The 25,957-nt window shown below is 41.0% G+C and overlaps 2 protein-coding genes across 4 annotated transcripts in view; one reads left to right on the top strand and one right to left on the bottom strand.

Annotated features, from left to right (window-relative positions):
- Positions 1-1,129, top strand: part of LOC138962231 (pancreatic lipase-related protein 2-like) — a 28,055-nt gene extending 26,926 nt beyond the window's left edge. For all 3 annotated transcript variants that reach the window (XM_070333965.1, XM_070333966.1, XM_070333968.1), the window contains one exon: positions 812-1,129. In XM_070333965.1, coding sequence (XP_070190066.1) covers positions 812-1,044 — 233 coding nt within the window. In that variant the 3' untranslated portion in view covers positions 1,045-1,129. The remainder of the gene's footprint in view (positions 1-811) is intronic.
- A 1,764-nt stretch (positions 1,130-2,893) lies between these two features.
- On the bottom strand, positions 2,894-19,178 carry LOC138962208 (uncharacterized). The gene is made up of 14 exons (XM_070333939.1): positions 19,065-19,178; positions 16,882-16,970; positions 16,203-16,296; positions 15,238-15,415; positions 13,600-13,861; positions 12,232-12,364; positions 11,626-11,788; positions 10,861-11,062; positions 9,792-9,915; positions 8,383-8,560; positions 6,897-7,155; positions 6,605-6,728; positions 4,957-5,095; positions 2,894-3,348 (listed from the first exon to the last, which is right to left on the bottom strand). Exons 2-14 carry the CDS (start codon positions 16,955-16,957, stop codon positions 3,157-3,159), a joined length of 2,124 nt encoding a protein of 707 aa, XP_070190040.1. The 5' UTR covers positions 16,958-16,970; positions 19,065-19,178; the 3' UTR covers positions 2,894-3,156.
- Positions 19,179-25,957: the final 6,779 nt, after the last annotated feature.

Here is a 25,957-nt window from a genome sequence, read left to right as displayed (position 1 = left end):
CAATGTCTTAATTCGCATGAAGATATTTCCTGGAGCATCCATTAGATTTCAACCAAAAGATGACACACTGCCGAGCAGGGTTCCCCACAATCACATATCAAAAAATGAAAACAATGGATGCTCCTTGCGAATTCAGAAATTGTACTACTTTTAGCCAACGAAAATCGTCACAGAATTACGTTTTTTCCAGCCATATCGGAAAGGCGCGTTACAATAATTCAAATAGAAACACATCATTACAACACGCGTAAACCAGGGATTAATACCAACTCCTAAGTAGGTCTTGTGGTTGTAATTGATCGGGCAGAAACCCCATTTAACTACCCAACCCACGTTTATCTGAATCTTGGCATGTCATCATTTTCACAAATTTGTAGCATAACATCTGTCCGATTAATTTCTCAAGTTTTTGTCATACTTGTTTCATCCCACTCTGAATATATCACACGCAAATTATTAGCGACATCTTTTCGGTGTCCGATCTCTTTAGGTAACGTTGCATTGTGATGGCAGTCGAGAGCACTTTTTGAATACATATTGCGGGAAGTGGTGCGTGCGTATGTGCGTCCTTGCACGTGTCTGTGCTTGCGTGCGTGCTTTAAAGTAAATGGTGTTGTTGTCAACTTATGTAATTATGTGCCTTACTTGTTAGGTTTTTTGATTGTTTTGTGTGTGCGTTTTGTGTTTTTTTGTGTGTGTGTTGGTTGCTTGCTCGCTGTGTTAAAGGAGAAAGTCGGAGTCGGAGAATAAGTTCATACTAAATCTTAGGGTTTATCTCCACATTTACTTGATACATCCTTTCCCCATTCAGACATAGCCGCCAACATCCGATGCAGCCACGAACTGGCCAAACCTTACTTCATCGCCAGTATCAACGTCAACGATTTCTTGGCCTACCCCTGCGCCAGCCTGGACGACTACAAGGCTGGGCGGTGCACTTCATGCGGAAGCGGATGCAATCAAATGGGATACAAGGCTACGTCATCACCCTCGGGAATGTTTGTTCTTAACACTGGTGCCACCTATCCGTTTAAATTGCGGTAAACTGTGACCTTGTTTGCTGGTCCTTGAACATTGAAAGCACTGTTGTTTCTTTTTAGGAATAAACACACATTGTTCTGAAAATGTTTCTATTTAGTCCGATTCTCATCTGTCATAATTCGGAAACAAGGTAAAAAAATAAATAAAAAAAAGCGTGGGTTTCTTTTTGAACCAAAACTCGATCCTTAATTAGTGTGTCATTAATATTGACACGAATAACTACAACGGCAGCCCATACACACGCACATGTACCCCCTCCCCAACAACCCCCCCTCACACACACACACACACACAGACATAGACATAGACACACACACAGACTCACAGACACACACGATAAGACACACGTATTATCACACACACACACACACACACACACACACACACACACACACACACACACACGATAAGTCACACGTATTATCACACACACACATATACCCACACACTCGCACACACACACACACCCACACACACACACACACACACCACCACCACCACCACCACCAACTCACACACACACACACACACACACACACACATACACACACACACACACACACACACACACACACACACACACACACACACACACACATTCTTCCTCTACAAAGGGAGCCCGGAAGCTGTTCACGCAAGGTCGTGCTTCCTAAGCAGACGAATTTTCTGCATAGCGCTTGCTTCTTTGATCTGAAGCCAATCGCCGCCGATAAGTTCGTGTGACTCGCAGTCGTTTGTTGCATTTTAGATTAAGAGGTACACAATAACGTGCTATTGCAGATACAGCGAGTCCTATTGAAATCACAAACTAGCGACTAATTTTTTTTTAAAGGAAAGTGGATCACATGGGTTCACGATGGCTCAGGGATAAAATAAACCACGAAATCTGGTGTGTGGTTTACGCAAGCTAAATAACCATTCAAACCGTGCTAATGCTATTAAATGCTGTTGTAAGTGTGTTCCATAAGGTTCGAACTGCTTTTTTCGTGAGAAGATTTAAATCGTTCTGTTTTGAGGCAGACTGGGCCTTTAACAACAACCAACCAATCTAAGCTAGCACAATAGTGACACATCATGTGGAAGAAGAATGAAAGAAAAAGAAAATGTGTTGAAGTTTGAACACCAAAACGACCATGCCGGTGTAGGATCCGGTCCGGTCCCCCGTCTGAAGTAGTCCCCCGGGGGACCAATTCGTGGCAAAAACTGCTCTATAATGGTCCCCCCTTAGACATCCAGCCTCGTTTTTCTTAGGCATTCAAGCCATTTTCAATCTATATCTTCGTCCGGTATTATGTAGTGCACAGACAGCAATCTCTTTGTTTGACTATATTTTGCAGAAAATAAAATAGATCTGATTTATAATGCCGTTCAACAGAAAAATCACATGAAATAAAATGAATAATAAATAAATACTGATAAGAAGAAATGAAAGCAGTCTCTGATTCTTTCCTTTCTTTTCTCTGAAATTGCTGGTAACATTACTAACATTGTAACAAGAAAAACGAGGCTGGATGTCTAAGGGGGGACCATTATAGAGCAGTTTTTGCCACGAATTGGTCCCCCGGGGGACTACTTCAGAGGGGGGACCGGACCGGATCCTACACCGGGCGTACTCACACATTTTATTAGGCTCTATTGGTCAAGGGGGTGCTAATTAGATATATCCCAGGCGAAGCTCTAACACCAAACCAAAGTCACGCTCGGTGTACTCCAAAGCTTTATTTATCAGTTGTGGTCATGGCAGTAATCTTATATAATGGTCAATAGCTAGCCTTCAGTACATTTCAACTTAAATGCGGTCATGCTGCGTGCACTTTCAAGCATAATTACCCCCCCCCCTCCCAGCCCCCACCCCCCACCCCCGAAAAATCATGTTCTTAATATATTAAAGAATCTTTTTGTGTACCCAAGCGCGTGTGGCTTTTCACCGGCGTTAGATACAAGCTCATAGTGGATGTTAACATTAGATTGCAAAACGTTATGAATATGCATTGGTGAACACCAAAGATACGGCTTTGACAAATGTTCACCAATTTCTACACAATGGGCCCCCTTAAAAAAAGTTCTAGGATCGAAAAAAAGAGTCGGCCGCGGAACCGAAAACTCTGATTTTTTTTAAGCCTCAGCTGTGGTCTTGGAGTTGCTTTTAGATGGAGGTGAACAGCTGGCCTTGGCAAAAAGGGTGCGAAGGTTCATGTGGGCCTTAGAGTAACCACAGGTCCCTGCCACGTCTTGCAGAGTGCTGCACGTGTCTGTTGACGTGGCCCCCGCTGTGCCGCACATCACACGCAGGCACGTTGTGAAGACCTGAAAGTAGAATAGCGTGTATTAGCTTACGCTGCAAATGTGCATTCACGTTGTGAAGACCTGAAAACGGGGGTCAACATTTACAAAATGACTAGAATAACCGTATTGGTCAACGCTGCAAATGTGCATTGTTTGAGACGGTTGTAGTTTAGATTACGATTGCGGTGAGTCTTAGCTTGCCGGAGAAAGTTAACGTGTAGTGTGTCTCTGTCATGTCCCAGAGAAAGATTTTCTTCTGTTAATATTACTCTTTGTATGGAGAATTTAGGGACGACGACATTTGATAAGTGATAGATGTGCGTGGCATATATGCCGTATTTATCAAACTATCTATAATTAGATGCCGTCATTCTTTGTACCGTCCATCATTTTTATATTTAGTCAAGTTTTGACTAAATATTTTAACATCGAGGGGGAATCGAAACGAGGGTCGTGGTGTATGTGCGTGCGTGTGTGCGTGCGTGTGTGTGTGTGTGTGTGTGTGTGTGTGTGTGTGTGTGTGTGTGTAGAGCGATTCAGACTAAACTACTGGACCGATCTTTATGAAATTTGACATGAGAGTTCCTGGGTATGAAATCCCCGAACGTTTTTTTCATTTTTTTGATAAATGTCTTTGATGACGTCATATCCGGCTTTTCGTGAAAGTTGAGGCGGCACTGTCACGCCCTCATTTTTCAACCAAATTGGTTCAAATTTTGGTCAAGTAATCTTCGACGAAGCCCGGGGTTCGGTATTGCATTTCAGCTTGGTGGCTTAAAAATTAATTCATGACTTTGGTCATTAAAAATCGGAAAATTGTAAAAAAAAAAAAAAAAAATTTATAAAACGATCCAAATTTACGTTTATCTTATTCTCCATCATTTGCTGATTCCAAAAACATATAAATATGTTATATTCGGATTAAAAACAAGCTCTGAAAATTAAATATATAAAAATTATTATCAAAATTAAATTGTCCAAATCAATTTAAAAACACTTTCATCTTATTCCTTGTCGGTTCCTGATTCCAAAAACATATAGATATGATATGTTTGGATTAAAAACACGCTCAGAAAGTTAAAACAAAGAGAGGTACAGAAAAGCGTGCTATCCTTCTTAGCGCAACTACTACCCCGCTCTTCTTGTCAATTTCACTGCCTTTGCCATGAGCGGTGGCCTGACGATGCTACGAGTAAATGGCATTGCGTTCAGTTTCATTCTGTGAGTTCGACAGCTACTTGACTAAATATTGTATTTTCGCCTTACGCGACTTGTTAACATCTCATAATGATAAAATGACAATTATGCTTAAAGGCGCAATTCTTTTTATGAAAAACAGTTCTGCTTATTAACTCAGATCTGTCCAGACTTGTACATGGGATAAGACAGGAGTTGACCATTTTTGAAGAATTTCTTTCTTAACTGTAAAAAGCGGGGGGGGGGGGGGGGGCGGTCTCAGGAAATTTCAACATAAAAATTCCCGCCCTGCACCCAAAGCAGGCAAGATGTAGATTGTTGGTACTTGTCCAAGTGTATGAATGGCCTTGCCCCATGTACCGGGTAAACGCCCTACCAGACCTGATATTATGGGCCGCATCGTTTACACGGGAAGGAATTCCGGCATACTACCTTGAAGACATCGATGTCGTTGGACCTCAGACAGCTGGTGTAGCTATCCCTGATTTCGTTACATTCATACAGTGCGTCTCCCAGCTGCTCACATTCCCCCGAGGACACGATGCTCGACGTCTCATCACACAGTGGGTTCCTACCACGGGGACGAAGAGAAAATAAATCAAACATACTGGATTCTTCAATACATCGATACATAGCAGCAACAACAATCAATTGGTATACAAATCTATAATCAGCTACTTTAATTTTTGGGTATGATTACTTTGTGCTTTGTTACTATTATCTAAACAGTAGTTAAGCCATGAACGAAGAGGAGATGAATCAAAAATACTTGATTCTTCAAGACATCGATTAACAGCAACAACAATCGACTTGGTATACAAATCTATAGTCAGCTACTTTGATTTTTGGGTATGTTTACTTTGTGCTCGTTACTATTATCTAAACAGTAGTTAAACTATGAACGAAGAAGAGATAAATCAAAAATTCTCGATTCTTAAAGTACATTGATTAACAGTAACAACAATCGACTGGGTAAACAAATCTTTAATCAGCTACAGTGCTTGTTGTGTATAACCTTGTGCATGTTACTATTATCTAAAAAGTAGTTAAGCTGTGAACGAAAAGGAAATGAATCAAAAATACTTGATTCTTTCAAAACATAGTCGATTAACAGTTACAACAATCGACTGGGTAAACAAATCTGTAATCAGCTACTGTGCTTGTTGTGTATAACCTTGTGCATGTTACTATTATCTAAAAAGTAGTTACGCTATGAACGAAAAGGAAATGAATCAAAAATACTTGATTCTTTCAATACATAGTCGATTAACAGTTACAACAATCGACTGGGTAAACAAATCTTTAATCAGCTACAGTGCTTGTTGTGTATAACCTTGTGCATGTTACTATTATCTAAAAAGTAGTTAAGCTGTGAACGAAAAGGAAATGAATCAAAAATACTTGATTCTTTCAAAACATAGTCGATTAACAGTTACAACAATCGACTGGGTAAACAAATCTGTAATCAGCTACTGTGCTAATCTATAATCAGCTACTGTTCATTTTGGGTATGTTAACTTTGTGCTCGTTTCTATAATCTAAAAAGTATTTCAGCTTTGAATGGATATCTTAAAAGGCGATCGACAAGAAGAAGATATATGAATATCTTTATAATCGTAATTTTATTTTCATTGTAGAAAGCCTCATCATCTGTTACTACAATACAGCCCCACTGATTACTCCATGTAAGAATCAAAGAGACCTAAGCGCTCTAGATATAGAGGACATTACTGTGCAGCAAGAGTACGTGAGAGTTATACGAAATCAATCTTCAGTCACCTGAAAAAACAACAAGCATTGGAAAGAAACAAGCGACTGTCATCCTAATCTTTTTTATTACTATAAATCGTAATCTTCAGCATCAGCAGAGACGACAACACACACACACACTCACACACACACACACACACACACACACACACACACACACACACACACACACACACACACAAACACACACACACACACACACACACAGAAAAAGAAAAGAAAAACAAGGAAAAAACAAGAAAGAAAAAAGAGACAAGACAGAAAAGAAAATTAACTCCAGATAATAGAATGAAGAATAAAAAAGACTCACGACTGTTTCGCGTGCTGCCTGACCAGGAAAAGCGGGTCGTAGAAGCCGTAGTGGTGGTGCAGGTCACTGGTGCGTGGCGGGCTCAGTGCAGCGTTGTTTCCTGGCACCGTGTCTTTGGGGCTCCCTGTATCGGATGCATAAAATTAATAAGCGAGCATCGTAAAAGTGATCAATTTGACACTGTCACTTATAATTGCACCACAGAACACAAGGGCTCTGCTAAATTCACGAATACGTCTGACTGTACACTTGTTGTACTAATTGTACTCTTACATTCAACAACGTGACTAACCGCACAGCGTTTGAGGGTACGATTGTCGAGTCCTGAAGTTGGGATCCGCGCATCTTATGACAAGTGCATCTGCCACCCCACGAGAGGCGTTGTTAGAGTCGATGTAGTTGTAGGTAACGGTCAGGTTTCCAGTGATGTAGACTCCGGAGTTTGTCGTCTGGTTGAACTGACCAATGATGCGGTCACCCGGTGGCGGTTCAGTGTCCCCCCTGTACGTCCAGTTCCACAGTCGCTGGCTGAAATCTCCTGCTTCGATGTACTGCGAGGGAGGAAAGGGATCGTGTGAGTTACATGAGTGTGTATAAAACAAACAAAAGCTTGTTTGGGTTCACGAGACTTAATGAGTGCTATCCTGGTTGGTTTGTATGCAAGTACATGAGGACTATCGTAACCTGGCGTCTGTAATTTCCAATTCAAGTAACGCTGTTCGGCTATTGCCTTCTTCGAAAACAACTGATTTTATAATCAAACATCCAGAACAACTACAAAACCGAAAACAAACTTAAGAGAAACAAGTCGCGTAAGGCGAAATTACTACAATTAGTCAAGCTGTGGAACTCACAGAATGAAACTGAACGCACTGCATTTTTTCACAATGACCGTAGTCCGCCGCTCGTGCAAAACGCAGTGAAACTGACGAGCCTGTTTAGCGCGGTAGTGGTTTCGCTGTGCTGCAAAACACGCTTTTCTGTACATCTCTTCGTTTTAACTTTCTGAGCGTGTTTTTAATCCAAACATATCATATCTATATGTTTTTGGAATCAGGAACCGACAAAAAATACGATGAAACTGTTTTAAATCGATTTCGGAAATTTTATTTTAATCATAAATTTTATATTTTTAATTTTCGGAGCTTGTTTTTTATTCCGAATATAACATATTTATATGTTTTTGGAATCAGAAAATGATGAAGAATAAGATGAATGTAATTTTGGATCATTTTATAAAAAAATAATTTAATTACAATTTTCAGAATTTAATGACCAAAGTCATTAATTAATTTTTAAGCCTCCAAGCTGAAATACAATACCAAAGTCCGGCCTTCGTCGAAGATTGCTTTGCCAAAATTTCAATCAATTTGATTGCAAAATGAGGGTGTGACAGTGCCGCCTCAACTTTTACAAAAAGCCGGATATGACGTCATCAAAGACATTTATCGAAAAAATGAAAAAGAACCCTGGAGATATCATACCGAGGAACTCTCATGTACAATTTTATAAAGATCGGTCCAGTAGTTTACTCTGAATCGCTCTACACACACACACACACGCACAGACACACACACACACACACACAGACACACACACACACACACACACACACACACACACACACACACACACACACACTTACACACACACACCACGACCCTCGTCTCGATTCCCCCTCTATGTTAAAACATTTAGTCAAAACTTGACTAAATGTAAAAAGTGAACACGCAAACACTGATATAGAAAGGAAGAAACCCGAAAAAGAGAAGACACACCTGCTTGAGCATTTCGTTTGTGAGTCTGTTGGTTTGAACCAGTCGTTGTCTGTCAGCAGTTTTTGTGAGGGCTTTAATGATGACGCCATCGAGGAAAGTGTTCCCCCTGATGTCATTGGTGTAGTCGACGTAAATCTCCGTCTTGTAGTCTCCACAGCGAAAATTGGCCATTTGGTACCTTGCCCGAGAACATCGTACAATTATATTAATAGAACTATGTTCTTCCGCTGGTGTAACACACAAGGTAAGTGAAAAAATTGGAAAAAGTCAGGAAAGACATAATTAAGGGAGGTTAACCTATCTTGAGCATGTTTCTGAATTTGAGCCACCTCCAAAACTGTACGCGTGCGCTTTTTGGAGAAAAAGCCAATTCAAGAAATTAGCTTATATACTCTGATTTCTTTAATCAAGTAGTGTTGACTCGTTCTCGTATTATTTGTCCGTCGTCCTGTTAATGTTGCATTAATATTTGAACGAAAGGCGTTGAACCAGAAACTTTTAATGGTAGGGTGCCCAACATAGGGCAACTTCCATTATAATCGTGTTCTGTTTGTTTTAATGGCTAATGCTCCCCCTAAAATAAACTTTTCCCCGAGTACGCAGTAGGAGGGTCCAGCAGACTTTAATTGTGTGTGTGTCTGTCTGTCTCGACTTAACAGCTTATTGCTGGGAAACTACTGGGCGCAGTTCGTTCAAAAGTTGATACACTAACTTGATATTAGGTCCGATTGATCGTATTAAAACTTTATAATGTTACCTGGGACCTAAATGCGAAATAAATCACAAAAACGACTCTTAACGGTGGGCGCAATTCGCGGTGGGATAGAACTGCCGTTCGGCTGATAGAACCGCCAAGCCAGCGACACCAGGCTTTGCGTGCGTGTGCCACTGACTTCGCGTGCTGCGCGACCTAATTTTAGCACCCTAGACATTTGAGTTCACTGGCAAAATTGTCAGAGTTGGTGGCTTGGTGGCCAAAGTGATCCGGGTTCGATTCCCGGCATGGGCGGTCTATTTTTTTTTTATTTTTTTTTTTAAATTCTTGTTTACTATTGTTTATTATGAACGTTTTAATGTTTTATTTTACTCTAATAATTTTTTTAATTGTGTAAAATAAATAAATAATTTTTTTTTTTTTTATTTTTTTTAATCCACGTGCACAAGACAAAAACTTTCATACTGTGGGAGCGAGCCAGTCTGAAGAGTACTCGGGTCCAGCGCGAGCGTTTTTTATAATTGTTTCGGCATAGAAAAGATAATAAATGGGGAGCTCCTGGCTCGCCAATAAAGTTAATAAATTGCGGTTCAGGTAAGAGGCTGGGGCGTTGATGATGTTGGGCGTGAATTCGGGTTTGTGCTGAATGTAGAAACAGTCATTGGTACATGCCTGGAAGACTTTGACACATTACCTGCAAGGCAACGAAGTTCGAGGTCTGTACTGCTTAGAAAAGGTTTCGATGGAGCCAGGTTGGGCAGAGCCACTTGAATAGTATCCCCAACTGGGCACTCGGTCAGGGTCACTGCATTGGCCGTCTGGAACATGCACGCCATGTGGTATTGGAGAGAGGTCAGAATGCTAGCTTGTAGATCAAACCAGGGCCGAGGTGCACGATACGGTTATCAAACGTATGGGAGTCAGCCGTGGTGTTGAATTGGTTGAAATGGAGATTTATTGGGATTTTAACGAATCAGACCCCGCAGTTTGTTCTCACCCGCTTGGGGTTGAGGGCCCCAAAGGGTTTAAAATCGTGATCGTGATTGGCGTTTTTTTACCTTTCTGTGACCGTGATTGCCCAAATTTCCATTTCTGTGATCGTGATGGGACTTTGCCCGTGATCCGTGATGACAAAAAAATCAAGTCTCGTGATCGTGATCGTCATTTGTTTTCGTGATCGTGATGGGCATTATTGCAAAGCATTTTATTTTCAACGTACATTTTTCACAGCTGTATCACTCTATGATCCTCTATTCGTCAAGGTGTTTGTGATCGTGAAAACAAAAATCAAGGTAACTGTGATCGTGAAAGCTAAAATTTCCCTTTCCGTGATCGTGATGATACACCCCCTTTGGGGCCCTCGGGGTTCACCCACTTTCTCTTCGTGCACCTCTGCACAGGTCACCGGTACAGATGAACGTCTTGATAAACATAAGAAGCAACCAGGTATCGCGTTTAAGCAGATGTGGTCATACCGGGTGTTGAGTACGTAATTTTCAAGTATTCCCAAACAAAACCTAAATTCATATTTGACGGAAAGCTATGTGTTTTTAAAACCTTCTGTTGTAAATGTGACCGTCAAGGGGTTAATTACTATCCCCCAAAACAGACTTTCTTTCTTTCTTTATTTGGTGTTTAACGTCGTTTTCAACCATTCAAGGTTATATCGCGACGGCCAAAAACAGACATTTCCATGTAGGCTACAAGATAACTAATGTGCATAAACTTCATAATTGGCCGGGGACTCAGCTTGCAGCACCTACTTCCACGGTAGTAGATCCTCCTTTGCTTGAACGGTCTAGAGACAGGGGTGAAGGTACAGTTCGCACGTACATACAGATCGGAATGATACCCCCCGTACTTTACGTAGGCACAACCAGACTGGATCTTTTGCAACAGTGTGCAGGTCTCGTTGTTGCTCGCTTCTTTCAGGCCGCACCCCAGGCGTACGCATGTAGTGTACACCTGAAAACAAATTAAAGTACAGTCGAACCTGTCTATAACGACCACACAAGGCACCGACCAAATGTGGTCGTTAGAAACTGGTGTTCGCTATGGAAATGTGAATAGTATAGAGGGGGAAAACCCTCGTCGGGTATCTTTCGGGGTGATCGATGACGAGAGGTGATTACCTAGGCAAGTTCGTCTGTATTCAAAGCTGCATGCTTATCCAATCTGATGCCTTCAGCGATTGTTTGCTTGTTCGTTCCTGTTTGTTTGTTTGTTTGATTTTTTGTTTGTTTGTCTGTGTGTTTGCTTGTTGTGGCGGTTACAAGTATATTTTTAAGTACAATTTATATGATGCATAAATTTAGTCAATCTTCTACATATCACACGCGGCCCTGTGTTTTCTTACTGTACACAAAAAAAGCTAGGTACAATCTCCATTCGCTGTAAAATGTATGTGGAATATTGTGAATAAATTAACTATATTTGTTTCTGCTTTAAATCTTTGACAAACCATTGTATTAAAAACAAGCATGCGTGGAGTCCAACTTATCGTTCAATCCTCTGCGATAACTGCTTACTTGCATAACTGTGAAGTTCATCCTGTAGGCTCTATATCGAATACAGTCTCCGTAATCATTGCGATCATTCAGCAGATACGCGCAATCATACAACGCCTCGTCACGACCTGAGGCGCACTGTGCACTGTTGATAATGGTTGTTGCTTCTTGGCAAAAAGGATCACTGAAAAAAGACAGAAAAGAGGATGGTTAATGCATCAATGGTAATCATGGATTGCAATAAGAAAGGCGCTGTCGGTTCCTGTCCGCCCCCCCCCCCTCCCCCACCCCCCTCACCTTCTCCTTTGACAAAAGCCGTGTCTTTACTGTCGTGTTGTCTCCCCCCCCTCTCTCTCTCTCTTTCTCTCTCACATGTACACACACGCACGCACACACACACACACGCACGCACACACACACACACACACACACACACACACACACAAACACACACACACCACAAACACACACACACGCACAAACACACACACACACACACACACACACAACCACACACACACACTCTCTCTCTCTCTTTCTCTCTCTCTCTCTCTCTCTCTCTCTCTCTCTCTCTCTCTCATATCCAGCGCTTAAATCCGGTATAAGTAAGTAACAACAACCATTTACGTTTGAATTGCTGCCGCTTTTTGTTTGACCAGGAGAATGTAGTCGTCCAGCACTTTGCCAGCGTAGTGATGGGGATCCAGCTGAATCTCCTCTTGTACGGCGCTTACATCACTCCGGTTGTTGCTTGTGTTTCCTGCACGAATGACAGTGGATTTCTTCCCATTGAAACGCATATGTCTTCTTCTGCTTCTTCTTTTCCTTCTTCTTCTTTCATGGGCAGAAACTGACTTACAAGTACACCCTGTTTGCGTAAACGAGTGTTGTGTTGTTGTTGTTGTTTTATTGTTGTTCTTTTTTTTGCGTGTACGACCATTATCCTTCGCCATTAAGTCAGTCATACGGAGCATGCTTGCTGGAAATTTCGTGTTTCTCTTACCCACCTTATTCTGAAATGGATTGCATGAGATTTTCTGCGCGTTATTGTGTTTACCGGCAGTATTTCTACAGCCAATTTGGCCTGTGAGATCGAAAAAGTCTCCACTTCGCAGACGGGAGTCGAACACAGAATCTTCCACACGAACGCCCCCCCCCCCCCCCCCACACACACACACACACACACATATATATATAAAGCGATCCAATTGAATAAAGCAGAAAACTTCTTCTTTACCAAGTCCTGTGTTGAACAGCAGTGAAAAGTTGACCGCTTTTCCTGTTTAACCTTTTCAAAATTAGATCTAACTTGTTCGCGTATCCATTTCTGGATCTGCAGGCTGGTACAGAGTTACCTCCCTTTAGGCTTTTTCAAATTTCCCTTGTTTTAACCTAATTTCTTGGTTAAAACTTGTCTAAATTTCTAAATTCTTTCTTAATAAATATCAATTCTACACTTTGGCCTTAAATCAAAGTGTTTCCCTTCACAGATATCCTCTTGGGGTTGTCAGATGAGGGTAGTCTCCCATGCCAACAGAAGCTACCATTCAGAGAATGGTTCGCTTCTTAGTTGGATACCATGGGTTGACAACTCTCGCCTTCAGGACCACCTGACCACTGATGAGACACAATAGTGTCGAAACACGTGTCTGGTCTAGGTACAAATACAATGGTCCTCCTCAGGACTAGACTTCATTGCAATACGTCACAAAGGGACTTTGCTCTGTAAATCTCAGTCCCCCTTGAGGATGGTCCGATGCTCCCAATAGGCTGTCTGTGAAGAGATACTTATTTCTCTCTCTATCTCTACTAAGAGATTTTAACAAATCTCGGAAGAAAGTCCCTGCCGACTTTCAATTGTTTATTTCACAATTTCTGATGTTATATATATATATATATATATATATATATAAACACACACACACACACACACACACACGGTGTGGAGTAGACTCGCAGAAAAAACAACTACTACTTAGTTATCACTGCTCTTACCACAAAATGTTTGCGGGAACCCTTCATAGAAATGCAGGTGCTGTTGTTTGCACTTGAAGAAAATTCTCAGGGATCGAATCCTCAGTCCACGTCTGCCCTGGAACTGGCTCAAGCTAACGTTGAGACCGCCAACCAAAACCACACCCCGACCCCTGTCTGCGTCTGGGTCATAGTGACCTACGATCTTCTTGTCTGGATCCACAGGGCTGCCAGTAGAACTCCACTCCCAAGGGCTGCTGGTGAAATTCCCCGCGGCGATATACTGAGAGACAATGCAACAACAATGCAACGACAATGGTAAAGTTATGTCAGTAAATTTAGAGGGCGGGTTCTTCAAACTTACACTGCATTTGAACTATATACTCCGAGGTCATGCAAGGACATGAGAAAGCGTGTATGTGACTTTGCCAAAACAAAATTATGAAAAAAAACAAAAGTGAGAGATGTAGTTTTCTATCGAAAAGCTCATGTAAAAGGACCACAGAGTTATAAAATACTTTCGTTTTGTGTGTGTAAATCTCCCAATGCAAATTGGCGAATGGTTTCATCGTGATCTCCACTGAAGCTCAGAGGCATTCCAAGTTAATCGTGTGTGTTTTTTTTTCCCGTGGTTTTTACATTTAGTCAAGTTTTGACTAAATGTTTTAACATAGAGGGGGAATCGAGACGAGGTTCGTGGTGTATGTGTGTGTGTGTGTCTGTCTGTGCGTGTGTGTGTGTAGAGCGATTCAGAGTAAACTACTGGACCGATTTTTATGAAATTTTACATGAGAGTTTCTGGGTATGATATCCCCAGAATTTTTTTCATTTTTTGGATAAATGTCTTTGATGACGTCATATCCGGCTTTTTGTAAAAGTTGAGGCGGCACTGTCACACCCTCATTTTTCAATCAAATTGATTGAAATTTTGGCAAAGCAATCTTCGATGAAGGCCGGACTTTGGTATTGTATTTCAGCTTAGAGGCTTAAAAATTAATTAATGACTTTGGTCATTAAAATTCTGAAAATTGTAATTAAAATTTTTTTTATAAAATGATCCAAAATTACATTCATCTTATTCTTCATCATTTTCTGATTCCAAAAACATATAAATATGTTATATTCGGATTAAAAACAAGCTCCAAAAATTAAAAATATAAAAATTATGATTAAAATAAAATTTCCGAAATCGATTTAAAAACAATTTCATCTTATTTCTTGTCGGTTCCTGATTCCAAAAACATATAGATATGATATGTTTGGATTAAAAACACGCTCAGAAAGTTAAAACGAAGAGAGGTACAGAAAAGCGTGCTTATGCAGCACAGCGCAACCACTTCCGAGCTAAACAGGCTCGTTAATTTCACTGCCTTTTGCACGAGCGGCGAACTACGGTCATTGTGAAAAAATGCAGTGCGTTCAGTTTCATTCTGTGAGTTCCACACCTTGACTAAATGTAGTGATTTCGCCTTACGCGTTGTTTGTTGTTCTTCTTCTTATTTTGCTAGGCTATTTACGAAGGTATGCCAACGGAATTGCCACCCAAAACACTTCCATCAGTCGACATTTCTAAGATGTCCCAAAAGAAAGATAGAGTTGGACAAAATTCTTTCACACTTCTCTCCTAAATCTCAAACTCGCATTTGCGGCTATACTTACCGCCTTCAGCTGATGGGTGAACAGTCTGAGGGTCTGGTACGTGGTGTTGCCGTCGTCATTGATGGTGGTGATCTTAAGCGTGACGCCGTTCAACAAAGCGTAACCCCAGTTACCGATGTTGTTCTCTGCCCAGATCTCTGTCTGGTCCCCCGCACAGCGCATGTTGGCCATCTTGTACCTTGGGGCAGATGAAGCATTCGTTCAGGTACTTGTGGACGTTGTCTTTAGAGGATCTGGGACGATATTTATGTTATCCTTGTTTTGTGGGATTTGTGTGCACAAACACGTGCGTGTATACTATCTTGTGTGCAATTAGAAACAAACACACACACACACACACACGTACACGCGCGCGCGCACGCGCACACACGATCACACACACACACACACACACACACACACACACACACACACACACACACACACACACACACACAGAGGCAACCAGAGAGGAAAAGAAAGAAACACACACACACACACATAGTCAGAGACAGACAGAGAGTCAGACAGACAATACAAACACAGAGAGAATTGAATTGAATTGAATTGAACTTTATTTAACAAGGATTACGATTTAAGGCTAAGCCTTTTCTTACAATCTGTCCTTGGGACGCGCAGAGACAATGATAAAATTTAAAAATTAAAAATTAAAAAGTTAAAAAGTCAGAAAACTTCAGCACGTGATGATAAAGATGACGATGATGATGGTGATGATGATGATGATGATGATGAAGATGATGATGATGATGATGATGATGAAGATCAGGCATAAAGAGCATACATAGAGAGAGAGAGAGAGAGAGAGAGAGAGAGAGAGAGAGAGAGAGAGAGAGAGAGAGAGAGAGAGAGAGAGAGAGAGAGAGAGAGAGAGAGAGAGAGAGACGCCTTCTCGCAACATGTGTGTATATCTAAAGCACCTGAAGGTTTAGCTGTAACAACCACCGAAGCATTAATCAGATTCTGACCTGCATGGTTGCCTCATGTGCAGTCTCGGTATGATTCCAATAAATGACCTCACATTGTTGAGCTTTCCTCCAACGTGGCACAGACCTCGGATTTCTGTGGCAAGATAAAGAACAATTGTGATCATCCCTGTTCTGCACAATAGGCAAGGGAACTTGTAAGGGGGGGGGGGGGGGGGGGGAAGAAGGAAGGGGGGTAAATCCATTGCAACGCGAACACGGAGAGGCAGGTACAAGCCCGTTAACAATCTTATATAGGCTAGGTGTATGCTTAAATAATACAGTAATTAATCAAGAGAATCGCCATGTGTTTGTTTTTCTGTATATCCATGTGCTTTTTCTAAATCTTTAAGCATGTCTATGTCCGTGTCCATGTTTGTTTTTTTTTGTTTTTTTTTATCAATCTGTGCTTAAATTCTTGAGTCAATCTGAGTGCCCCGCCCTAGCCCCCTGCAAAAAAAGTGCCCTAATCGTAACCCCTGTAATACCTTATGTCGTGTGTTTTGGTGCAGCTAAACAAGAGTTGGGTGCTCGTTTACAGCTCTCAAAGTTAGCCTACATTCAATGGTAAACACTCGCGGGAATATGTAGCAGATTGGATGCATGTGAAAATTGATCGAACACCGAAAAAAAGAAACACACGTGCAAGCATCGATACGTATGCATGCGAACTTACACTTACTTGCACCGTGGCTACTGTGAACATCAAGGCAAAGACTTAGAAAAGCAAGAAGGGCAACCGCCAGTAAGTTTCTCATGCTGCCTTTTGACCTGCAAAGAAAACGATATCATGCAAAGATTGGCAATGGCAGCAGTCGTTTATGCGCACGGTCCTTCTTGTTTGAACGATTTCACTCAACATCTGAGATCTGGCAAAGCTATGAGATGATTTTTCCTCCACTTGGACACAGACACAAAATACAAGCTTTCTCTCTGTGCACAGCGTGATCTCTGGTTATGATAGAAGGGACACCAGTCGCTTTTTTGTGAAATTAATTTACTTTTAATTAATTTGATAAATTCTCACTCCGTACAGGAAGCAGTCAGGATATTGAGTTTTGACATGTGCTCAAGTGGACGGATGTTCTGATCCTGCTTAAAAGCTGACAGAGCGGCATCTTGTTATTTTAGAATTTCTTAAAGGCACAGTGCAGCTCACAGCCTTCGTTTTGCGTTTTTGTTGCAGCTGAGTGCATTTACAGTTCAAAAATCCTCCTATGGTAGTAAAACAAACCCAAAACTACCCAACGACGACATCTGTGAAGCTCAACAGTTTCTTGTTCACGCGAGTGCATAAATTAACCTAGTTATTACGTGGTGTTTGGTCGGAGTTCGATTCAACTGAGTGATTCCGGCCTCCATTTTGTTTTACACAAACTCATGATGACGTCTGACATAGTTTGCTAGTGACGTGTCTTTTTGTGCATGATGTGGTGATCTACCTGATCTAAATTTAGATCCAAAAATAGGCCAAGACCAGCCGGGTCCGAGTACGAAATTAATTCGTAAAGAAATCGCAGTTCTTGACTCTTTGGGTGCAAGTCAATGAAACTTGGTAGTTCTTCTAACGGATAGCTGCCTGATGTATGACTAAAAGTCCCAGGGGCTCCGTGCACCTGGATTTGACAAGTTCAGTACCTTTAAGGGACACCAGTCGCTTTTTTTGTCAAATGGATTTACTTTGAATAACTTTGATAAATTCTCAGCATGTTGAATGTTGGTATGCGCCTAAGTGGATGGATGTTCTGATCCTGCGTAAAGCCTGGCCAGATCTGAGATGGAGTGCCGAACTGTTTTCACAGGAAAGACTGTGCTTTTTACTTGTAACGACAGGAAGTGTCCGCAACCTTAGTGGGTTTACGATACATACAAATCACGTAGCTACGGCCATACTTAGTTTGTGTTGGTTTTCTTCGCTACTGACGTCAGAATTTAGTAACATGCAGTACGTTTGAACACATATGGATAGCTAACTACAAAGTAACACTAGTCGCGCAAGACGATGTCAAAACGACAGAGACTGAACAAACCAAGACTTCTCTTCTTGACCCTGTATTCTAAGGTGACATCTCTGACGTCATAAGTCAAAAAAGTTGGAGATGACGTCATAATGCAACGCTTGACTTCACGTAAAACATCGTGTGACTTCTCCCAGGAACTGACGGAGAATTTTGAAAAAGAAGACTGTCTCGGTGATTTCGTCTTATTAGCAGAAGAAAATGAACCGTAAGGTCACCGCCAGGCTGTACATGTATCGGTGTCGGATGTCATTAAAGATTGAAACTGAACATACTGGATACTGTATGATTTTTGACCGAGAGTAGTACGTCATTGGCTTGCCGAAAGCCTTCGATCGAGACAGCGCTGACTCAGCGATCTTGATGACTGGAGCCAAGTGAACCTAATTTGCATTTTTTTTAAATCTTCATTTCTGAGCACATTTTAAATTCAAACATATCATATGTATGATTATGTTTCTGAATTCGGAATAATCAAAATCCTATGCAATCACTTTTGAATGTGTTTTTGCAATTTCATTATCAAGCAGAGTTTTTGATTAAAAAACAAATTAATTTATTTTTAGCTTCCGAGCCGAGCCGAGCCGATATGCAATCCCATAGTCCGGACCTGATTGTTTATAAAAAAAAACAAATGTAGGGATGATAGAACTCCATACGGAAATTGGTGGGACTACCTTCCAGTAACATTGATGAATGATACGAAGCCTTACTAAAATCCACTGCAGAACAAGTTTCAGCGAAATAGAATACAATGACTCTGCGAATTGTGAAAAAAGTGTTACAAAGTAATGTGGTATACGGTAGCTTGTGTTATAATTGATGAGGAATTAAAACATAGACTTACTGACATCCACGGTAGAACACTCTGCAGCGATATGCAATGCAATGACGCAGTACTGAGTTTCACAGTAGTTCATGTATGAAACGGAAAAGGCTTGACTGAAACACATTCTAACAGTAATGTGCATACATGCTGTCGCAAGTCCAATAGAGAATGCCCATAAAACGTCCCCAAAGTAAGTTAGGAAATGCACGGAATAAGATTTATTGGTTCAGGATGAAAGGATTTATTCAGTTCTGCATTGTGTCAGAGGAAGATTTATTTTGGTCATTAATTTGCAGAAAACTTTTTTAAATTTTTTTTTATTGAGCTCCATTCAATATTAAGCAGGAGAAAATGCAAGAATAAAAACAGCAACGACAACGACAATAACAATAACACGTGTCAACAACGCGTATTAATAACATTAAACAACAATAGAAATAACAACAATTAAAAACAACAATAAAAAAATTCTAAAAACAACAACAAAAACAGCAGCAGCAGCAGCAGCAGCAGCAGATGCGTTGCTCGATATTCAACGTAATTTACCCAGCTACCACCCCCACACCCAAACCCACCTCAACCCCAACCCAACAATTGTTACCAAATATGGATCAACATAAACACCTCTTAATAATTTTACACAGCACATTTATGTGTTCTATCCACATCTAAAGTTTTTAAATAAAAAGTAAATCTTGTATTGTTTAACTGATGTTTTTTTAATGGTTTTTTTATTAGGATTTAAGTCGAAACAGTTTGGAGATAATATCCAAGTATTTTATTCTACCGTATTTTTAATTACGCAGATGATGTCTGGGACCATTGCACAAGGAAGCTGGCATTTGCTCTGGAAACATCTTGTATTCCGTTCTTTGAGCCTTCTGACTTTTATTAAGCCCGGCTGGCTGGGACTCGTAAAATATAAAAGAATTCTGACTAAACTCGATTGATGCATAAATGTTCTGTGTATTTTATGACATATCACAGCGCGGGCTCGTACAAAAATCGTGATATTGTAATGTTAATACAAGCTTTGATTTAAACACTTGGGGAACGAGCTCAAGTAATCTCTTAGTTTACGCAGCCCCAACCAATGCAAGCCATACGGATAGACATGATGGTTGAAGTCACATGATTAGTATACTGTAGACACATAGAATAGAAACAAGGAAAATGACAAAAGAGAGAGAGAGAGAGAGAGAGAGAGAGAGAGAGAGAGAGAGACAGACAGACAGACAGACAGACAGACAGACAGACAGACAGACAAACAGAGAGCGAGACAGAGATAGAGACAGAGAGCCTAATTGTCACAGTGTCTGTGTTCAAGTGAAATCTATCCGCAGGATTGACAATAGTGCCTCTCTAGCGATGAAAAGCAACTCAACTGACGACTGGCATAGTGAAGTATAATCAGCGGCTGTTCCTCTTTGTCCATTCCGATTGTCGAGGGGTTGTTCTGCACAGCTGTGTAGATATTTTGTAAAGTGAGTTACCAGTACGAGAACCAAAATCATATTTTTGACAAAAATGTTTAAAATTAACTTTAAGACTTTGATGTGCATTTTAAATGTTTCAATTATTCCCAGTAGGTGTTTTCTTTTTTAGAAAAACGCCTTCAAAGTGAGCATGCGCTGGGTCGAACATGTACTTTCGTAGAGCTGTTTATTATTATGTCAATGTTTTTCACCAGAAGTCATATTTTTGAAATACCACAAACAAATAAATACACACGATGAATTCCCCACGTAGACTGTGTTTATATTTGCTTTGCCCTACTGTTTTCGACACCGCATTTGCTTAATTACAGTTCGCATTTACTTAAATTGAACGCTTTTCATCTACTGTGCCTGTGCGTACAACTTAGAACTGAAATATATACATCACGATTGACAAAAAAGGAGCTTCGACGCTGAAGAGTAGGAAATTCATATCCAGTTAAAGGCATAGCCTTTCCGTGAAACCAGTTTTAGTTCTGGCCAGGCTTTTTACATGGGATAAGACGTACCATAATCCTTACACTTAGTCACAACAACAAAATCCACACCTTGGTTTTATGCCGTGGTCGGTTGCAATGTTTTTATAAATTTATTTCTTAAAAAGCCATTGCTTCATTTACAAAAGGCATTCATCAACAAAATTCCACTTTGCCCAGGGAGCACTCATTTTTGGTATGTTACCAAGTGAGGGATGGTCATATACCATGCGATAATCTGGCCAGATCCGATACTGTGAGCCGAGCTGTTTTCATGTGAAGTAACATTGTGTGCCCTTTAAGATCAAAATCGTCCAAGACTTGTCCAGATCGAAAGGCGCTTAGAAACTACCCGTTTAGGAAGAGCTGTATACACACCTTAAGACAAGAACAGAAAGATGCACCTGATGTATTGATGAAGCCTGTATTCAATTTCTTATGTTATCTGGGTCTTTAACCTGCAACTATGCAAAACGTTCTTTAACGCATGGCAGTTTTGCATGCCTTTCTCCTTATTCCATCGTTCGTGCGAATGAGCGAGAAAAACATCGATTCGAGCCTGTTTTCTTGTTCTGTTGCATCAAACACGTGTCAGGATGATGGGAGGTGGTGGTCCACGTATTCATATGTACCTGGGTGATTCTTAGGATTTTAATGATACGGTACAAAGTCGTAAAAGTTTACATCTTCTCTCGATCTGTGGATAATGACCGTAAAAATCATTATGAACGAGTTTCCGATCGTGCACAGTGTGAACCTCCCTCGTAAATATTTCTTTATGGAAATAGACCTGCGAAAGAAACTGCGATTGGAGTGACTCTGCCGGCAGATGGAACATTGTGTTCTAAGTTATTGGATCTTGTATTCTGAGAAGATATCATAGGAGTAAATCGTGCGACATCTATACGTTACTGTGAATACTATTTCATACAATGCCCTCTCAAATTAACGAACTAATATATGCAACTGAATAAAAACTGTTTAAACCAACTAATATACTGTTTTGACTTTTGTCCATTTCAGTGAGCTAGGGGAACATTTAATAGCGTTTGCTAATTCGATTTGTGAGGGTTTTGTCTTTTCCGTTCAGTTTGTAAACACCATTCCTCATGTAAGATCAAGCTGTTAGACGCAGACGTTAGAGGAATAAATGGATTTTTTCAGAGTTTTAAATGGTTTTAACGTTAAAGCTCTCATCAAAGAAATCAATACTCAAACGCATCTGCCTAGTTGGGGTTGTTGTTGTTGTTGTTGTTGTTGTTGTTGTTGTTGTTGTTGTTGTTGTTGTTGTTGCTGTCCAGGATTGTGTCGTCTCGTAGTTTGCAGTGTATGCGATGACACTTTTTTGATGTGACTACTTGATGCTTCAACAGCGAGCAAACAGAAAAACTACATGAAAACGGTGCGTTACGTTTGCCCGTTGGCATTGATTTGAGCAAGGTTTGCTTGCAATAGTAAAATAAATCCCAATTATCAGCTTGCTCAACGTAACACGGCTGAATAAGATGCACTGGTCTCTGTGTGCAAAATACTAATTCCATACAATGAAAATATATAGACTTGCTAGAGTATGTGAGAAAAACAGGAGAGATAAGGAGGAGGAGACAGAGACATGTCTTTCGGGCACAGCCCTTCCTGTGTTCACCATTCCGCTTACATATCTTAGAGCTGGCCAGGATGTTACTTGTAATAAGACCCCACCAGACACATACCAAAAGTAAACAACCTGGGTTCTTCCTGTGCAGAGTGATAATTCTTGGATGAATTAATTTCATAACTGACACCAGTGTCAATCTGCAAAATTAATCTATTCAAAAATTCCCACTCTGCACAGGCAGCCGTCAGGATGTTGATGTTTGTTATGTGTCCAAGTGGCTGAGCTTTCCCCACAGGCAGCCGTCAGGATGTTGATGTTTGTTATGTGTCCAAGTGGCTGAGCTTTCCCCACAGGCAGATCTGAGAAAGCCGCTGAACCGTTTACACGGGAAGGACTGCACCTTTCATTTTCGGAACTTCTTCCATCTCCTTTTCTACAGCCTGTTTATCCCCAGCTCCCATTCCTAACCGACAACCACCACGCCCCCCTCAACCACCACGCCCCCCTCAACCACCACGCCCCCCTCCACCCCCATCCCGCCCACCCTGTCCGTTTACCTGATAATGACCACATATTTCCCCGTCGCGATATAACCTCCGTGGTTGAAAACGACATTAAAGACCAAATAAAGAAAGAAAGAACCACATATTTCCAACAGGAAACACATTTTCGTATTCGTTTGCGATTATGCTTTTCTCGTCACTTCCACTGAGCCGAGGACCTAGCTTCAAGCTTCATGCAATATTTCAACACACAGACATATATTGAATCGCCTTTGCATATTCTGGTTTTAGTCCTCAACACCGCCTTGCGTGTATAATCTCGATTGATTGATTGATTGAATTGGTTGGTGAATTAAGTTGGTTGGGTTGGTTAACGCATTGGTTGATTGATGCATCGGTTAAATGGTCGGTTAGTTTGTTGGTTGGTTGGTCCGTCGATTGGTTGGTTGAGTGGTTGATGGGTTAATCTATCCCTAACGTTTGACGCTCTCTCGTCTCTCAGGGGTCGTTCAGGGCTGACGCAGAGTCTTTTCTTCGTTCTGTTTTTAAGTCGACTGGTGTTGGGGTCAAATGTAAGTGTGTTGGTGTGCCTGCGTGTGATTCGTCTGCTGAAGTGTCTGGCACTGATTGATAGTGATGCTTTGCTGATGAATTGCTTTCAGGAAACAAGCTGGCGTTTTCTGGGGGGAGTTAATTAGAACACGGCCTCTTTTCCGTGCACCGAACAATACCTCAACTCACATCTTTTGCTGGCTTTGTAACACACTAACTCATTGACTGAGTTTTTTCACTGGTAGAGAATACATTGTTGATTTATTCAGTCACTGACTCACTGACTGAGAATGTTGTAATTTCGCTTTACGCGACTTGTTTAATGTGTCTGTCTGTATGTCATTCTCAGTGTCTCTAGCATTGCGTATTTGAACCCTGGGTAGGTGCACCAACAGTTTTCACTGAGTGCTACGGTTTAGAATGCACAAGAACTGATCTAATAGGGTTTTGACTTGCTGGCTGACTGTGACTGCCATGGCCATCATGTCTTTTTGAACATACGCTTCCTGGGAGTATTTTGGTCGAGATGACATTTCTAAATTTAGCTTGGGTCGTCCTTGCGTGCTGCATGGTTTGCTGTGATATCGCAGAGCCGTTGGAACGGGTCACCCGATTTATTTAATTTCAGTCAAGCAACCACACAACTAAAAAATGTGGTTTATGCGCCAGGATATAGGAAAATGCTGTAAGAGGAGGTCTCATACTTTATTTGAATGGTTCATATTTAGATTTTAAAGTAATATGAGATACGTTGCCTTCACGTGATCACGCCCGTATCAGAAGCATGCACAGCGATCGACAGTGGGAATACCCGCAGTGATTGGGGTGTTGTATGCACTTAACGTGGTATCTAACGCTCAGGGCCCGTATGCTTATGGGGGAAGTTGTCAAAAAGAAGGTCAGGCACGTTTCATGATATTGAGGATTGCAGTTTCCCCCTCACACACAATATTCCAAAATAATAAATAGTCAAACAGGGACCAAAAAACAGTTTGCACCAAGAGTTCAACTTTTTATCTATCCAAAACAGTAAAAAAAATTATATGAACATTCGTATTTCCAAGATGATTGGCGTTCCAAGACGCTATATCCTAAAACCCCCAAAACATGCTTTTACAACTTTAGTGCATAATAACTGCCCAAAGGTGCTGTTTAAAGCAACCATTGATAATAATTTTTAACATACTCCTTGAACACATTAAGAAAAATGGTTAACTTGCAAATAAAGGGACAGCATTGATCAGAACAATGGTAAGATAAAGGACGCTACTTATATTTTGTACATTTTTTATCTTTATCGTTTCCTGTAGACCTCAGAAGTTCTAGCCAGCTTAAGAAATCATTCTAAAATCGAAAAACAAACATCTATACATTTTGTACGCAGAGTAGATTGATATTTGACACAGTCACACAGACATACGTGGGCTATGGGGCAACCCTACCCCCTAAATTTGAAAACGGGGTCAATTTCTTAACTGCATGCATTCAGCAAAACAATCCCTAAGGAAAAAAAAATTCACAAATGAACTTATGACTTTAGAAAAGCATTCAAAAATGCATATATACAACGCTTTTTCTTTGGTCCCAATTCAAGGGGGTGTGCTATTCTCAGGTAACACTGTGAACGCTCAAATGAGACTTGGTCACATGTCAAAAAAGTAATCCCCCCTGTTGTTCATGGTTGGTTGGTGGGATTTTTTTTATCTGAGCCATTGGCAAGCATGAAATGTCATCAACATTAGGAAAGACATAGTATCTCCCATTGTCTTTTGCGCGCAAACACTTCACACAGATCTCCTCTCGATCTGGCCCATCGGGGAAATGGGTTGACTTGGGGATGATCACCGCCCTGTATCTCTCCACCTTTCCATCCATGCTGACAAAGTCAGCGGTCACAAAGTCCCCAACTTGAATGTCTCACTGTGGGACAAAGAACCTGGTTTTCACGACTGGCACCACATGGTTGGCTGACCACGCGGCATCCAGTGGCGTGTTGTGGGTAGACGTCCATTGGACATAAATTGGGAAGGACGTCGCTGGATCATCTGGTTTGCATACTTTGTTCATGTACAACATTTAGTCAAGCTGTCGAACTAACAGAATGAAACTGAACTCACTGCATTTTTACAGCAAGAGCGTATACTCGTAGCATCGTCAGTTCACCGCTCGATGCAAAGGCAGTGAAATTGATAAGAAGAGCGGGGTAGTAGTTGCGCTGAGAAGGATAGCACGCTTTTCTTTATCTCTATTCTTTTTAACTTTCTGAGCGTGTTTTTAATCCAAACAT

The sequence above is a fragment of the Littorina saxatilis genome, linkage group LG3 (assembly GCF_037325665.1).
Source record: "Littorina saxatilis isolate snail1 linkage group LG3, US_GU_Lsax_2.0, whole genome shotgun sequence".
NCBI lineage: Eukaryota > Metazoa > Mollusca > Gastropoda > Littorinimorpha > Littorinidae > Littorina > Littorina saxatilis.
The sequence above is the reverse complement of the archived record's forward strand: the minus strand, read 5'-3'. Positions and strand labels throughout refer to the sequence as shown.